The sequence below is a fragment of the Scyliorhinus torazame genome, chromosome 5 (genome assembly GCF_047496885.1).
Source record: "Scyliorhinus torazame isolate Kashiwa2021f chromosome 5, sScyTor2.1, whole genome shotgun sequence".
NCBI lineage: Eukaryota > Metazoa > Chordata > Chondrichthyes > Carcharhiniformes > Scyliorhinidae > Scyliorhinus > Scyliorhinus torazame.
In genome coordinates this window covers 78971977-78989022 of record NC_092711.1, presented here as the reverse complement: position 1 = coordinate 78989022, position 17046 = coordinate 78971977, and the positions used below count along the sequence as shown (strand labels likewise).

At 48.9% G+C, this 17046-nt stretch overlaps 2 protein-coding genes across 10 annotated transcripts in view; one reads left to right on the top strand and one right to left on the bottom strand.

Moving 5' to 3' along the window:
- The first annotated feature begins 588 nt into the window (after nt 1–588).
- The window catches only part of LOC140418552 (uncharacterized), a 70659-nt gene continuing 54201 nt past the window's right edge, over nt 589–17046 (top strand). For 3 of the 8 annotated variants that reach the window (XR_011945134.1, XR_011945135.1, XR_011945133.1), the window contains exons 1-2: nt 589–734; nt 1268–1325. Coding sequence is in view for 3 of the 8 variants with exons in the window: in XM_072502048.1 (XP_072358149.1) it covers nt 7010–7897 (888 nt within the window). In the remaining 5 variants the exon portion in view is untranslated. The other 5 variants (XR_011945136.1, XM_072502048.1, XR_011945137.1 and 2 more) reach the window with 5 other exon arrangements.
- LOC140418551 (uncharacterized) overlaps nt 4799–17046 on the bottom strand; it is a 65285-nt gene continuing 53037 nt past the window's right edge. Inside the window, exon 3 of one of the 2 annotated variants that reach the window (XR_011945130.1) lies at nt 4799–5798. The gene's annotated coding sequence lies outside the window, so the exon portion shown is untranslated. Of the gene's footprint in view, nt 5799–14129; nt 16138–17046 lie in introns of those variants that run through there. The other variant, XR_011945129.1, reaches the window with a different exon arrangement.

Sequence of the window (17046 nt, the reverse complement as noted above, 5' to 3'; positions counted from 1 at the left end):
TTCCTCTCTTGTTCCCCCAAAGCTGTAAATCCCAGTCCCGCACACACTCCCTCCTCCCTGGGCTGAAATCCAATCCAATCCCATCTCAGCAACAGCACCATTTCTTTCCTCCACTCCCAGTTTTCTCCCTCCCTCTCCTCTGCCTGGGTTCAGTTCTCCAGCTCCTGTCTGCAGACTGACAATCAAACCAATGGGTCTTATTGGGGGGTTTAGCGCCTCCACTCACCCGCCTGAATCCAGCTTCATACCTGCACTGCGCATGCTCCAGCTCACAATCGCTGGGGAGTGATTGACGGTGGCTGCTGACCAATAAGAGGAGAGCGATCCGGGTCTGGATTTTCCATGGATTTAACGGCCGCCATCTTGGGAAAGGAAGTCGGGTCTTTTGTTCTAGGAGCAGGGCGCTTGGGCGGCCATCTTAGTATGGGAAGAGGGAGTGGGCGGGCCTTCCTCCCCACTCAAAAGCCCCGGGGAAAACAGCGACCGCCGCCATCTTGGGAATGGAAGTCGGGTCTTTTGCTCTTGGAGCAGAGCGCTGGGGCGGCCATCTTGGTTAGAGAAGAGGGAGTGGGCGGGGCTTCCTCCCCGGTGACAACACCCGGGTCACCCGGCGGCCGCCGCCATCTTGTGGCGGGGATTCTCTATCCGGGTCTTTAGTGAAGGACAATGAGCTGGAGCTGAGGTTGGAAAGTGTTCAGAGGAAGGTCTGAAATCAGATTTACAGCCAGATATCTGTAAGAACCACAAAGTTCACATTCAGTATGTTTGTCAAATGAAATCACAATGCTGCAAACACTCAGTTGTGAAGAAGAATCAGATTGCATTGGAAATGTTAACTCTTTCTCTCTCACAGAAGCTGCCAAACCTGCTGAGGATTTCCACAACTTTCTGTTTTCACTTCACATTTCCAGCTTCTGCAGAGTTTTACTCAAATTATTATGTTTTTGAAATACTGTTACATAACCTGTTAAGAGTAAAGCAATTGTCACCATTTAAATGTCCAAATCAGTGATATTTATTTGTTTAACTGAGACTGGGCTGTTCAGGAGCCATGTCAGAAATCACTTCACAGAAAATATAGTGAAATCTGGAATTCTGTTCAGATTCTGTCAATAGAAACTATAAAAACTGATAGATTGAAGTTTGTGAGACAAGAGTATTAATGGTTATAGAATCAAGGGAGTTGGATGGATTGAAAAACAGATCAGGCATCTGCAAACTGGAGCTTAATGTCTGAGGTTGAACTGATTCTGGTTTTGTTTTGAAGGTGGTGTTGGTTTCCTGTCCTGTCGATCATCTCCACACCCGTGGGTAATTTGCTGGAGGTGAGATAATCTTTATTTGTGTCACAAGTAGGCTTACATTAACACTGCAGTGATTAACTATGATTAACACAAACTGATTTGACTTGATTTTTATTCAGAATTTAATTTCTTATAACAGGCTTGGAGTTTATGCATCATAATAATAACGGTCTTTATTATTGTCACAAGTAGGCTTATATTAACACTGCAATGAAGTTACTGTGAAAATCAACTAGTTGCCACACTCCAGCGCCTGTTCGGGTAAATTGAGGGAAAATTCAGAATGTCCAGTTCAACTTACAATTCACCTCACGTCTTTCAGGACTTGTGGGAGACCCATGCAGACACGGGGAGAATGTGCAGACGCCGCACAGTGACCCAAGTGGGAATCGAACCCAGGTCCCTGGTGCTGTGAAGCAACAGTGCTAACCTCTGTACTACCGTGATGGGGAAAAGGGTTCATGCAGTGACACAGCCTTGTCTGATCCCAGTCTTCGCTGAGATAGTGTCTGGGGTGTGTCCATTGATGAGGATCATGGCTTGTGTGTCATCATTGTGCAGGCGGAGGATGGTGGCCAATTTCTGAGGACAGCCAAGTTTGAAGAACATACTGAATGAAACATCACTTTGACGGTGTGAAGTGCTTTTGTGAGGTTAGAAAAGACCAAGAACTGTGATTGATGCTGTTCCTTGTATTTTCCTTGGGTTTGTCAAGTAGTGTAGATCATGTCTTTGGTGCCTCCATGAAGGGAGAAATCCTACCTGTGACTTGGGAAGGAGCTCTTTGGCCACGAAGAGGAGATCATTGAGGAAGATCCTGGCAATGATCTCTGTGGCAGACAGCAGGGAGTCAGTCGCCTGTGCAGTTACCACAATCAGACTTGTCTCTCTTGAATATAGTCACAGTGTCTCTGAGATCCCCCGGCATGCATCCATCTTCCCAGGTGAGGAATATGAGATTGTGTAGCTATGCCAGGAGTGTAACCCCGCCATGCTTCAGAATTTCAGCAGCGATTCGTTCTGCTCCAGAGGCCGTGTTGTTTTTCAGGTGTTGAATGGCTTTTTCACTCTGCTCCCGATTGGGGTCCAACGTGGACTGAGCCGGACGCGATACTGGGGAATGGACTTGAGGACGTTAAAGCCAAAGACAGAGTCTCGGTCGAGGGGTTCTTCAGAATGTTCCCTCCAGTGAGCACTGACTGACTCTCTGTCCTTGATGAGTTCCCCTCCACACTTTGCTCTCAGCCATTGCCTGCTTAGGTCATCAATTGTATTGGCAGCGCTGGTGAAACTGTGCATGCCATTGCTTTCCATGAGCTATTGGCTATCCCACACTCTCCTACCCTCTAAAGGCTTCAGAAACTTGGAAAGCCTGGAGCAGGCACCTCAAAGGCACTGGAGCAGTACTTCCAGCAGTGCCTTCAGAAGATGCTCCAAATCCAGGGGCAAGGAGGGCGATCCAACAGAGGGGAGGGAAAGAGAAAACTGGGAGTGGGGGAAGAAAGTCGGGGGCAGAGGTTAGTGTAGTGGCCATCACTAAGGAGAAGGTGCTGGGGAAGCTGAAAGGTCTGAAGGTGAATAAATCACCCAGACCGGATGGACTACATCCCAGGGTACCGAAGGAGATAACTGCGGAGTTTGTGGAGCCATTGGTGGTGATCTTTCAGGATTCACTGGAGTCAAGGGGCTCCCAGGGGATAGGGAAGTGACGAATGTAACACCCCAGTTTCAGAAAGAAAAGAGATAGAAGATGGGAAATTATAGGCCGGCTAGTCTGGATGGGATTACGGAGTTCTTGGAAGTGCATCGTGAAATAGGACTGTCAGCACGGTTTCATCAAGGGGAGGTCATGCCTGATAAATCTGTGAGAATTCTTTGAGTAGGTAAAAACAAAGGAGAGCCAGTGGATGTGATCCATTTGGGTTTCCAGAAGGCCTTTGACAAGGTGCCATACAACAGGCTACTAAATAAAGATAATAGCCCATGGAATTAGGGGCAAGGTACTGGAAAGGTTAGAGAATTAGTTGACAGGCGGCGAGTGGGGATAAAGGGGTCTATTTCAGGATGGCAGCCGGGGACTATTGGGGAACCACAGGGGTCAGTGTACATTAACGATCTGGAAGAAGGTACAGAGGGCACTGTTGCTAAGCTTTCAGATGATAGAAAGATGTGTAGAGGAACAGGTAGTGTTGAGGAAGCGGAGAGGCTGCAGAAGGACTTGGACAGGTTAGGAGAGTGAGCAAAGAAGTGACAAATGTTATAGAATATGGAAAAGTGTGAGGTTATGCACTTTGGAAGGAATAATCGGGGCAAACTATTTTCCAAATGGGGAACGACTTCTTGTTAGGTGAATTGGACATTCTGAATTCTCCCTCTGTGTACCCGAACAGGGGCCAGACTGTGGCAACGAGGAGATTTTCACAGTTGCAGGGTTAATGTAAGCCTACTTGTGACACTAATAAAGATCATCATTATTATTATTACCTGGAGTTCTGTGTACAGTTCTGGTCGCCACATTATAGGTAGGATGTGATTGCACTGGAGGGGGTGAAGAGGCGATTCACCAGGATGTTGCCTGGGATGGAACGTTTCAGTTCCGAAGCGAGGTTGGATAGGCGTGAGTTGTTTTCGCTGGAGCAGAGAAGACTGAGAGCCGACCTGATCGAGGTGCACAAAATTGTGAGGAGTGTGGTCAGGGTGGATAGGGAGCCACTGTTCCCCTCAGTTGAAGGGTCAGTCACAAGGGGACACAAGTTCATGGTGAGGGGCAAGATGTTAAGCAGGGGGGTTGAGGAAAAACCTTTTCACCCAAAGGGTGGTGACGGTCTGGAACGCACTGCCTGGGAGGGTGGTAGAGGCGGGTTGCCTCACATCCTTTAAAAAGTACCTGGATGAAGACTGGCACGTCAGAACATTCAAGGCTATGGATCAACTGCTGGAAAATGGGGTTAGGTCGGTAGGTCAGGTGTTTTTCGTGTGTCGGTGCAGACTTGATGGGCGATAGGCCTCTTCACTGCTGCTGTTGATACAATGTTAGGTGGCATTGTAGGCAGCCCAGACGATGGCATAAAATTGCAAGGAGATATTGACAGACCAGGTGAATGGGCAAATTTGTGGCAGATGGAATTCAGTGTAATCAAGTGTGAGGTTATCCGTTTTGAACCAAAAAAGAATAAAACAGAGGACTTTCTAAATGGAAAGAGGTTAAGTACAGTGGATGTCGAAGGTGCACAGATCCTTAAAATGCCACGAACAAGTGCAGAAATCATCAAAAAGGAATGCCAGCATTTATATCTAGAGGATTGGAGTATAAAGTCACAGAGGTAATGCTGCAGCTATACAAAACCCTGGTAAGATGCCACTTGGAGAACTGTGAGCCATTCTGGGCACCACACCTTCGGGACGATATTGTGGCCTTGGAGGGAGTGCAATATAGATTTACTAAAACGATACACCACGATACCTGGACTACGGGGGTTAGGTTACGAGATAGATTATTGATTGATTGGTTTTATTTATTGTCACGTGTGCCGAGGTACAGTGAAAAGTATCGTTCTGCGGACAGTCCATAAAGATCGTTCCATACATGAAATAAACCCATAGGACCTACATAAATACAGAGGCAAGGGGTGAGCATACAGAGTGCATTCCTACTCAGTAGAGAAGATGTGTGAAGAGATCAGTTCAGTCCATAAGAGGATCATTCAGGAGTCTGGTAACAACGGGGAAGAAACTGTTGTTGAACCTGTTAGTGCGTGTTCTCAGACTTTTCTCTGATGGGAGAAGTTGGAAGAGAGAATAACCCGGATGGGAGGGGTCTTTGATTATGCTGCCCACTTTCCCAAGGCAGAGGGAGGTGTAGACAGAGTCAGTGGATGGGAGGCAGGTTCGTGTGATGGTCTGGGCTGTGTTCGCGATTCTCTGTAGGTTCTTATACTCTTGGACCAAGCAGTTGCCATACCAGGCTGTGATATAGCCAGATGGGATCCTTTCTATAGTGCATCTGTAAAAGTTGGTAAGAGTTAATGTGGGCATGCTGAATTTCCTTAATTTCCTGAGAAAGTATAGACACTGTTGTGCTTTCTTGGTCGTAGAGTCGGCGTGGGTGGTCCAGGGCAGATTGTTGGTGATGTGCACACCTAGGAATTTGAAGCTGTCAACCATCTCCACGTCGAACCATTGATGCAGACAGGGGTGTGTACGATGCTTCGCTGAAGTCAATGACCAGCTCTTTAGTTTTGCTGACATTGAGGGAGAGATTGTTGTTGTTACGCCACTCCACTTGGTTCTCTATGTCCCTCCTGTAGGTATTGAAGATGTCGAGGGGTATGATGGATAGTGTGTGAAAACGATGCTGAGGTAGATCAGCCAATGATCCCATTGAATGGTTCAGCAGGCTCGATGGGCCGAATGGCCGACTGCAGCTCATATTTGTTGTGGTCTCCTGGACAGGAAGCTGTGAGCTTGGATTTGTCAATCAGCCTGAATCAGCACCTTCAGGAGAATAGGGAGGGTGAATGTTAGATACAGCAGAGTGAGAATAGAGGGAGATTGTGTGGGATGGAGATTTTCAGCTTTCAGGGAATGAGAGAGGAAAAAATGTGACATAGAAACTAGAATTGTCTGTTCTGAGTTTCTCTCCTGTACTGACAGTGATGAGTTTTGTAAATTGTTTTTACAGGATATTAGACGAGGAATTACAGACAGAAATCTCAAACGTTACGTCTCGATCTGACAGTCACTCCCTTCCTTCGAACCTCACTATCTCCCGCCTTTGAATCTAGAAGGAGAAATGTTTTCCCGAACTGACAGCTAAAGATTTCAAACATCAGCGTGACAGGAAAAACACCGAGACCCACACAACACACACCCGAGTGAGAGTGTTCCAGTGAACTGACCGTGGAAACATCAGCGTGACAGGAAAAGCACCGAGACCCACACAACACACACCCGAGTGAGAGTGTTCCAGTGAACTGACTGTGGAAACATCAGTGTGACTGGTAAAGCACCGAGACCCACACAACACACACCCGAGTGAGAGTGTTCCAGTGAACTGACTGTGGCAACATCAGTGTGACTGGAAAAGGACCGAGACCCACACAACACACACCCGAGTGAGAGTGTTCCAGTGAACTGACTGTGGAAACATCAGTGTGACTGGAAAAGGACCGAGACCCACACAACACACACCAGAGTGAGAGTGTTCCAGTGAACTGACTGTGTAAACATCAGTGTGACTGGAAAAGGACCGAGACCCACACAACACACACCCGGGTGAGAGAGTTCATAGAATCTCAGAATTTACAGTGCAGAAGGAGGCCGTTTGGCCCATCGAGTCTGCACCGGCCCTTCAAAAGATCAGCCTGCCTAAGCCCACACTTTCACCCTATCACAGTAACCGAATAACTCCACCCAACCTTTTCCGACACTAAGGGCAATTTATCAAGGCCAATCCACCTAACCTGCACGTCTTTGGACTGTGGGAGGAAACCAGAGCACCCGGAGGAAACCCACTCAGTCACGGGGAGAACGTGCAGACTCCAAACAGAGAGTTCCAGTGAACTTACTGTGGAAAGAGCTTTAACCAGTTACACAGCCTGAATAAACATAACATTCACAGTGAGGAGAGACCATACCCATGTTGTGTCTGTGGAAGAGGCTTCAATAGATCATCCAACCTGGAGAGACACGAGGAGACCCATAACATGGAGAAACCGTGGAAATGTGAGGACTGTGGGAAGGGATTCCGAGCCCCATCTGAGCTGGAGACCCATCGACGCAGTCACACTGGGGAGAGGCCATTCACCTGCTCTATGTGTGGGAAAGGATTCACTCAGTCCTCCAGCCTGCAGAGACACCAGCAAATTCACACTGGGGAGAGGCCATTCACCTGCTCTCAGTGTGGGAACGGATTCACTCAGTCCTCCAGCCTGCAGAGACACCAGCAAATTCACACTGGGGAGAGGCCATTCACCTGCTCTATGTGTGGGAAAGGATTCACTCAGTCCTCCAGCCTGCAGAGACACCAGCAAATTCACACTGGGGAGAGGCCATTCACCTGCTCTCAGTGTGGGAACGGATTCACTCTGTTATCCAGCCTGCGGACTCACCAGCGAGTTCACACTGGGGAGAAGCCATTCACCTGCTCTCAATGTGGAAAGGGATTCATTACTTCATCCACCCTGCGGAAACATCAGCGAGTTCACACTGGGGAGAAGCCATTCACCTGCCCTCAATGTGGGAAAGGGTTCCGTTTATCATCCACTCTGCGGATCCATCAGCGAGTTCACATTGGGGAGAGGCCATTCACCTGCTCTCAGTGTGGGAAGGGATTCATTACTTCATCCACCCTGCGTATCCATCAGCGAGTTCACACTGGGGAGAGGCCACTCACCTGCTCTCAGTGTGGGAAGGGATTCAGTGATTCATGCACCCTGCGGAGACATCAGCAAGTTCACACTGGGGAGAGGCCGTTCACCTGCTCTCAGTGTGGGAAGGGATTCTCTCGGTTATCCACCCTGCGGAGACACCAGCGAGTTCACACTGGGGAAAGGCCGTCCAACTCTCAATGTGAGACGGGATTGCATGCTTGATCGGACCTGCTGTGACACCAACAATTTCACAATCGATTACAGGGGTTGGATTCTGCTGTTATTGTTTCTGCTCTACACCCAGGACTGCATTTTGTTCATTCTGACAGGTGGTCAGTGGGGATGGTCGGAGGGTTTCTTTCTGCTGGACTGGCCGGTCTCACCACTTTGCTTCCAATGGGCTGATGCTCTTTGAGCCTTGTTGCTAATACCTGGCTTCAAATTGCACAAGGATCGCAGAATGAAAGCGTGTTTGGAAGTTGAAAATATTTATTTTCCATTTCTGTTTCAAACCCCTCAAAGCGGGCCACGTTGGCATGGAGATGGACCCTGGTGGTTACATGGTTCCATTTATTTGTGCGTTACAGAAGAAAACTATCAGGATGTCAGGATTAGGGTAGCACAAGTGATTAGCACTGTGGCTTCACAGCGCCAGGGTCCCAGGTTCGATTCCCTGCTGGGTCACTGTTGTGTGGAATCTGCACGCTCTCCCCGTGTCTGCGTGGGTTTCCTCCGGGTGCTCTGGTTTCCTCCCACAATCCAAAGACGTGCAGGTTAGGTGGATTGGCCATGATAAATTGCCCTTGGTGACCAAAAAGGTTAGGAGGGGTTATTGGGTTACGGGGATAGGGTGGAAATGAGGGATTAAGTGGGTTGGTGCAGACTCGATGGGTTGAATGGCCTCCTTCTGCTCTGTTATGTTCTATGTTCAAGGTGAGGGGCAGTTTGTCTGAGGTGGACTGGGAAACTGATTGGTGCAGAGAATACCTAATATTTAAGGAATTATGAATTCCCGTGGCGGCTGTGATGGAGTAAGTCGCATATTTGGTGGCTCCCGCTGTGGCTGGACATTTGGACCTTTCCCCCTGACTTTTTTTCGGTTTTACACGCTAAACTCTAAGGTGGAGGCAATTGGGCACTGTTTCCACATATTGGTGTGTGGAAAAAAGAGCCAGACGTGCACAAACGGCAGAAATAAGAAGACAAGCAAGGGCTGGGTTGAAGCTGCAGCAGAAGACAACATGGCTGATGACTGGACCCCTGGTGTGACGGCCCAGCCATCAACGGAGCAGTTGATGCAGGTCATCCAGGATGGCTTTGCAAGGCAGACACAGGACTGGCTAGATCCGATAAAAGAGTCGATTGATCGGCTGGAACACAGATTGGACGCCCAGGATCGGGCGATCCAGAAGCTGGAGAAAGTGCTAGCGATCAGGAGGAGCACCAAACGGTGGTGGAGCTGGAGGTGGGGATGCTGAAGGATCAGCAGAAAAGGCTTCTGGAGAAGGTAGAGGACCTGGAGAATAAGTTCCGCCGGCAGAAGTACGAATCGTTGGACTCGCGGAGGGAACTGAGGGAGCTGATGCTGGCACATACGTCGCGGGTATGTCTCCGAAGCTTTTGGGAGATGGGGCATTTCCCCGACCTGTGGAGGTGGACAAGGCATACAGAGCGCTGGCAAGGAAGCCGCAGCGGGGGACCCTCCGAGGGCGATGGTAGTTAGGTTCTACAGGTTCCTTGACAAGGAATGTATTCTTCAGTGGGCCAAGCGTACGCGGAGCTGTAAGTGGGACAATGGTATCCTGTGCGTTTACCAGGACCTGAGCGTGGAGGTGGCCAGGAAGAGGGCCAGCTTCAACCAAATCAAGGCAATCTTTTTTAAGAAGCAGGTGAAGTTTGGGTTGTTGTATCCGGCTCGTCTCTGGGTCACATATGGGGACCAGCACCATTATTTCGAGTCGCCCGAGGACGCGATGGACTTTGTGAACAGAAAAGGGCTGATGGCGAACTCAGAACTTTTTGAACTACGATGTAACTTTTTGATGCCTGTTTGTCTTTTTTCTCTTCTGTATTTGAGTTCTGTTTAAGAAGGGGGAAGTAAAAGTTATTCGTTTCTTTGTTCTGGTGGGGGTGGGTGGCAGTGCCTTTTACTTTGAATTGCACTACTGTGGGATTTTCTTTTAACTGGGTGATTGTTTGGGGACGGCTAGATGAGAGAAGTTGTTTGGATGAGCGGAGGGGAGGGAGGGAACAATAGATGGGAGACTATCTGGCGCCGGAGGCGAGGGCCACCAAGCTAGCTGGGTGAGCTAGCTCACGTAAGCAAAGTGGGGGGGGGTGGTATATGGTTAGTTTAAGGCATGGGTTAGGTTACAGAGTGTTGTTGCTGGGAGAGGGGAAGGGGGGTAGTTGTTCTGCTGACGAGGGAGGGACTTGGGTTGAGGGACAGAGTGGAGGTCGGGGCTGCCGGGGGGTGGGCTGGAGGAGGCGCGGCGCCAGACACAAAGACTGGAGGGGTCGTGATTTTGATTAGCAAGCGGGTGCTATTTGAGGTGGGCAGCATAGTTTTGGATGGGCAGGTCATTATATAATGGTTAGTGGTAAGCTGGAAGAGATGAAGGTAGTTTTGGTTAACGTGTATGGGGCAAATTGGGATGACGTGGAATTTATAAAGAGGAGTTGGGGAAGATAACTGACCTGGACTCGCACAAGTTGGTCACGGGAGGGGACTTTAATACAGTTATCGATCCCGGTCTGGATCTGTCGTGTTCAAAAACGGGTAGGGTGCCATCAACGGCAGAGGAACTGAAAGGGTTCATGGAGCAGATTTGGGGGGGGTGGGGGCGGTGGATCCATGGAGATTTAGGCAGCTGACGGTGAAGGAGTTCTCTTTCTACTCCCACGTACATAAGGTTTATCCCCGGATCGATTTCTTCATCTTGAGCAGGGCTTTATTGGCGGGGGTGGTGGTTGCGGGGTATTTGGCGATTACTGTCTCTGATCATGCTCCACATTGGGTTGAACTGCAGGTTAGTGAAGAAGGTTATCAGCGCCCGCAATGGAGATTAAGATGTAGGGCTGTTGGCGGATGAAGCGGTGAGCGAAAGGCTGAGGAAATGCATGCAAAATTACCTGCAGGTAAATGACATGGGGGAAGTCTCAGCAGCGGTGGCCTGGGAGGTGCTGAAGGCAGTGGTGAGAGGGGAGCTGATTTCGATCCGGGCCTACAGGGACAGGACGGATAGGGCAGAGACTGACCAACTGGTAAAGGAGATTTTGCAGATAGATAGGAGGTACGCGGAGACCCCGGGGGGCAGAGCTTTTAAGGGAACGGCGGAGGCTGCAGGCTGAGCTTGGCGTACTGACCACAGGGAAGGCAGTGGAGCAGCTTAGAAAGGCAAGGGCAGCGATCTACGAACACTGGGAGAAAGCCAGCAGAATGCTTGCACAGCAACTCAGAAAGAGGGAGGCAGCTAGGGAAATAGGGAAAGTAATTGATGGGGAGGGGAACTTGGTGGGAGATTCGGCAGGGGTGAACAAGGCATTCAGGGCTTCTATAGTAGGCTGTACAGGTCGGAGCCCCCCACGGGGCCGGAGAAGATGAAACGTTTCTTGGAGGGGCTGACTTTCCCAAAAGTGGGTAGGGAGCTGGTAAAAGGGCTAGGGCCCCTGATCAGGGTGGAAGAGATATTGGAGGGCTTGAAGGCCATGCAGTCGGGTAAAGCCCCAGGGCCGGATGGGTACCCAGCGAAGTTCTATAAAAAGTTCTCCGGGATATTGGGGCTGGTCAAGGTTTTCAATGAGGCAAGGGACAGAGGGGTTCTGCCCCCGACGATGTCACAGGCCACAATTTTGTTGATTCTGAAACGGGACAAGAACCCGGAGTTATGTGGGTCTTACAGGCCGATATCCCTGCTGAATGTGGATGCCAAACTGCTGGACAAAATTTTGTCCTCCAGGATTGAGGATTGTGTGCCGGACGTTATCATGGAGGACCAGACGGGGTTTGTTAAGGGCAGGCAGTTGGTGGCCAATGTAAGAAGGCCCCCGGAAAGTAGGGAGGTGGAGGTAGCAGTTGCGATGGATGCGGAAAAAGCTTTTGACCGGGTTGAGTGGGATTATTTATGGGAGGTACTGGGACGATTCGGATTTGGGAGGGGCTTTATCGACTGGGTCAGGCTGCTGTATCAGGCTCCTGTGGCAAGTATACGGATGAACGGGACAACTTCTGACTATAGATTGCACCGGGGGACGAGACAGGGATGCCCCCTTTCCCCACTGTTGTTCACATTAGCTATAGAGCCGCTGGCAATTGCTCTGAGAGCTTCAAGTAGTTGGAAGGGGCTGGTCCGGGGTGGGGGGTGGAACACAAGAGTCTCGCTTTATGCCGACGACCTGCTCCTATACGTTTCGGATCCAATAGAGGGGATGGACGAAATCATGGGAATATAAGGGGAATTTGGCCGGTTCTCGGGGTACAAACTAAATATGGGGACAAGCGAGATGTTCGTAATTCAGGCGAGGGATCAGGGGAGGCGACTGGGTGAGCTGCCGTTTAGGTGGGGGACAGTTTTAGATATCTAGGTATACAAGTGACGTGGGACTGGGGCCGGTTGCCTACATTGAACTTGTCCCGTTTAGTAGAGCAAATGCGGGGCGACTTTCGGAGATAGGATGCACTCCCGTTGTCGCTAGCTGGGAGAGTGCAGACGGTGAAAATGACGGTCCTCCCGAGATTTCTGTTGCTATTTCAATGTCTCCCCATCTTCATTCCACGGTCCTTTTTTAAGCGTGTCAACAAAATTATCATGGGCTTTGTGTGGGCGGTGGAGGTAGTAGTTGCGATGGATGCGGAAAAGGCTTTTGACCGCGAGTGAGGAAGGCGATGCCTGAGCGGAGTCGGGGAGAGGGGGAGCTGGCGCTGTCGAATTTTAGTAACTGGGCGGCTAACATAGCCATGATTAGGAAGTGGGGGCGGGGTCAGCCTGGGAGCGGATGGAGGCGGCTTCGTGTAAAAGCACCAGTCTGGGGGCGTTGGTAACGGTGCCTCTGCCGTTCCCGCCAGTGCGGTACTCCACCAGCCCCGTAGTGGTGGCTGCCCTGAGAGTTTGGGGACAATGGAGGAGGTATGTGGGAGCATCGGTCTGGTCCCCAATCTATGATAATCATCGGTTTGACCCGGGGAGCATGGATGGGGGGGTTCCGAATATGGTGGAGGGCGGGGATTGAGAGGATGGGGGATTTGTTCATAGAAGGGAGCTTTCCGAGCATGAGGCCTCTGGAGGAGAAATTTAGGTTGGTGAGGGGGAACAATTTCAGATATCTACAGGTGCGGGACTTTCTGCACAGACAGATACCATCCTTCCCACTCCTGCCACTAAGGGGGATCCAGGTCAGGGTAGTTTCCAGAGGATGGGTGGGGGAGGGGAGCGTCTCTGACATCTACAAAGTACTCATGGAGGCAAAGGAGACGCAGACAGAGGAGCTGAAGCGTAAGTGGGCGGAGGAGTTTGGAGGTAAGATGGAGGATGGCTTATGGGCAGACGCATTGAGTAGAGTCAACGCGACCGCAACATGCGCCAAGCTTAGCCTGATCCAATTCAAGGTGGTCCACCGGGCACACATGACAGTGGCCCGGATGAGCAGATTCTTTGGGGTAGAGGACAGGTGCGCAAAATGTGCGGGAGGACCAGCGAACCATGTTCCCATGTTGTGGGCGTGTCCAAAACTTAGGGGATACTGGCAGGGGTTTGCTGACGTCATGTCCAAGGTATTAAAAACAAGGGTGGCGCCGAGTCCAGATGTGGCGATTTTTGCGGTGTCGGAGGACCCGGGAGTCCAGGAGAAAGAGGCGGACGTTCTAGCCTTTGCTTCCCTGGTAGCCCGGAGATGAATACTGCTAGCTTGGAGGGACTCAAAGCCCCTGAAGTTGGAGACCTGGCTATTGTACATGGTGAGCTTTCTCTGCCTGGAGAAAATTAAGTTGGCCCTGAGAGGGTCACTCTTGGGGTTCGCCCGGAGGTGGCAACCATTCATTGACTTCTTCGCGGAAAATTAATCGTCAGAAGAAGTGTGGGGGGGGGGGGGGGTCAATTAGGCAGGTCCTGGGGTGATGGGAGTTGTATTGTTCCATGTAAATTGTTTATATTGTTGTTTACAATGCCAAAAAATACCTCAATAAAATTGTTTATTAAAAAAAAATATTTAAGGAATTATTACATATTTATCAGGGGGTCGGTTTGCTCAGTTGGCAGGATGACTGGTTTGTGATGCAGTGAGGATTCAACTCCCGTACAGGCTGAGTTTATTCATGAAGGCCCCGCCTTCTCAACCAGGCCCCTCCCCTGAGGTGTGCTGACTCTCGGGTTAAATCACCTCCAGTCAGCTCTCTCTCTGTCAAAGGGGAGAGCAGCCTATGGTCCTCTGGGATTTTTGGACTTTTATTTCACATATGTACAACAAATATAGATTCCTTTAATGAACAAAAATCATTCCAACAGGAAAAGAAATGTAACCGTGGCGAACAAGAAAAGTTAAAGATCCCATCAGATCAATGGAAGAGGCTCACAACATGGTCAAAATAGTAGTAAACCTGAGGATTGGGAATTTCCGTGAGAATTCAGCAAAGGAGGACCAAGAAACAGATAAAGCAAAATATAATATGAGAGCACACTGGGGAGAAACAAAAAACGACTGGAAAAGCTTCCATAGGTATGTAAAAAGGAAAAGATTGTCAAAGACAAATGTTGGTCCATTTCAGGCAGAGACAGGACAGTTCATAATAGGAATGAGGAAATGGCAGAGAAACTAAACAATGTGTGTCTGTCTTCACAGAGGAAGATGCAAAAATTTCCCCAAAACACGAGAGACCCAAGGGCCTCGTGAGCACAAGGGTCTGGAAGAGATAAGAATTAGTGAAAAAGTAGTACTGGAGAAATTAATGGGGTTGGGAGTGAATAAATCCCCAAATGCTGATGATCTACATCCCAGTGTTGGAATGAGGTGGCTGTAGAGATCGCTATTCCTTATTCTAAATTCTCCTGGCTCTTTCTGAATGGACAAACCTTTGTCTGAGCCAAAGGTTTCCTTTTTACGTACCTAGAGAAGCTTTTAGTCCATTTGTATGTATTTTGCTGGTTCACATTCATATTCTGTTCTCCCTCGCTTTCTCAGTATCTTGGTCCTTTGCTGTATTATAAAATCCTCCCAATCCTCAGGTTTATTCTGATTTCTGATAACTTTATCAGCCTTTTCTTTCAATCTTATCCAATATTTCACTTCCTCTGGTAGTCACGGTTCTCTTGATGTTTTGGGGTTCTTCAGCCTTGAAGGAATGTAAACTGTGTAATAATGATTGAAAGTCTATCCATTGCCTGTGGACTGTCACACCTTTTAATGTATTTACCCCAATCCACCTCAGCTAATTTGTCCCTTCTACCTTCATAATTTCCTTCAAACTTAATACTCTGGCTTCAGATTGGAATACCTCATATTCAATATTCTGGTCACTCATCCCTAAAGGTTATTTTACAGCGTGATTATCAATTAGCCCTTTATCATTGCATAATATTAAATCTACCAAAGCCTGTTCTCAAGTTGGTTCCTCAACTTACTGCTGTAGATAACTGTCCCTAACACACACACCGGAAACTTGTCCTCCACAGCATCAGTGCTCATTAGGTTTACCCAGTCTATATGCAGATTTAATGTTGCCCATTATGGTGCCCATTAATGTTTTACCCATGCTGCATGCTTCTCTAATCTGATTAATACCATGTCCCACACAACCCCTGCTGTTTGGTGGCCTACAACAGCTCTTACCAACGTTTCCTGCCCCATGCTGTTTCTTGGCTCCACCCAAACATATTCCACATTTTGTATTCCTGATCTGAGATCCACCCTTACTAATGTTCTGATGCCGTCCCTTATTATCCGAGCAACACCACCTCCTTTTCCTTTATTCCTGCATCATCAGCAAACTAAGCGACCATACCTTTGGTCCTGTCATCAAAGTCATTGATATGAATTGTGAAACGTTGATGCTCCAGCACTGATCCCTGTGACACACCGCTCATTACATCTTGCCAACCAGACAATGGCCTATTTGTGCCTACTCTTGGTTTTCTGGCAGCTGGCTAATCTTTCCCTGTGAAAGACAGTTCTGGGATTAAAGGCTGCCAGACTGTGAAAAGAACGGAAGTAAATCCTCGGGAATGAATCATCACTTTGGACTGGTTCTGAGATAATTCAGTATCGACTTCCAGGGCAGAGTAACTATAATCGTGGAGTGCGACTTTAGATTGTGTAACTTTGGTACGGTAGCACAGTGGTTAGCCCTGTTGCTTCACAACGCCAGGGTCCCAGGTTCGATTCCCACTTGGGTCACTGCCATGCAGAGTCTGCACGTTCTCCTCGTGTCTGCGTGGGTTTCCGCCAGGTGCTCCAGTTTCCTCCCACAAGTCCTGAAAGATAATAATAATCTTTATTGTCACAAGGTGGCTTATATTAACACTGCAATGAAGATACTGTGAAAAGCCTGTAGTCACCACACTCTGTTGCCTGTTAGGGTACACAGATGGAGAATTCAGAATGTCCAATTCACCTAACAGCACGTTTTTGGGGACTTGTGGGAGGAAACCGGAGCACGCGGGAGAACCCCACGCAGACACAGAGAGAACGCGCAGACTCCACACAGACAGTGACCCAAGCCGGGAATCAAAACTGTGACAATGGAGCAGTGAAACAACAGTGCTGACCACTGTGCTACTGTGTTGCCCACAATGTGCTTGTTAGGTGAATTGGACATCCTGAATTCTCCCTCTGTATACCCGAACAGGCGCCCGAGTGTGGCGACTAGGGGATTTTCACAGTAACTTCATTGTAGTGTTAATGTCAGCCTACTTGTGACAATTATAAAGATTATCATTAATATTATAAACGGGCAAAGTTCTATGTGTAAGTTAAAGTAGCTTCTAGTTTGTTTGTTGCATTAAAAGTCATAAAACGTGAAGTCCATTGTGTGATTCTTTAATTTGTTGACTGAGAATTCAATTTCTTTTTCTTGCTGACCTGCATGGAGGTTCCAATCCACAAATGTTGACTTCCCATTTGAGTCTCGGGCACCTTTCTGTCTGTATCGCTCGTGTCAATGACAGCCAGGTGATGGAGCTGAGGGCTGAATTTAGCTGAGCATAAAGGGGCCTTTCCACTAATACACAGGAAGGCACTGGATGCCTGACTGGGAAACGGATCTCCTACTAATCGGGGGGGGGGGGGGTGGACTGGGTCTGATCGTAATGCGACCTCCAGGGTTCAGTGCCCCTGTGTCCAAAGCACGGAGTCGTAGGAATGGAGTACAGAGGAGCTGAAGG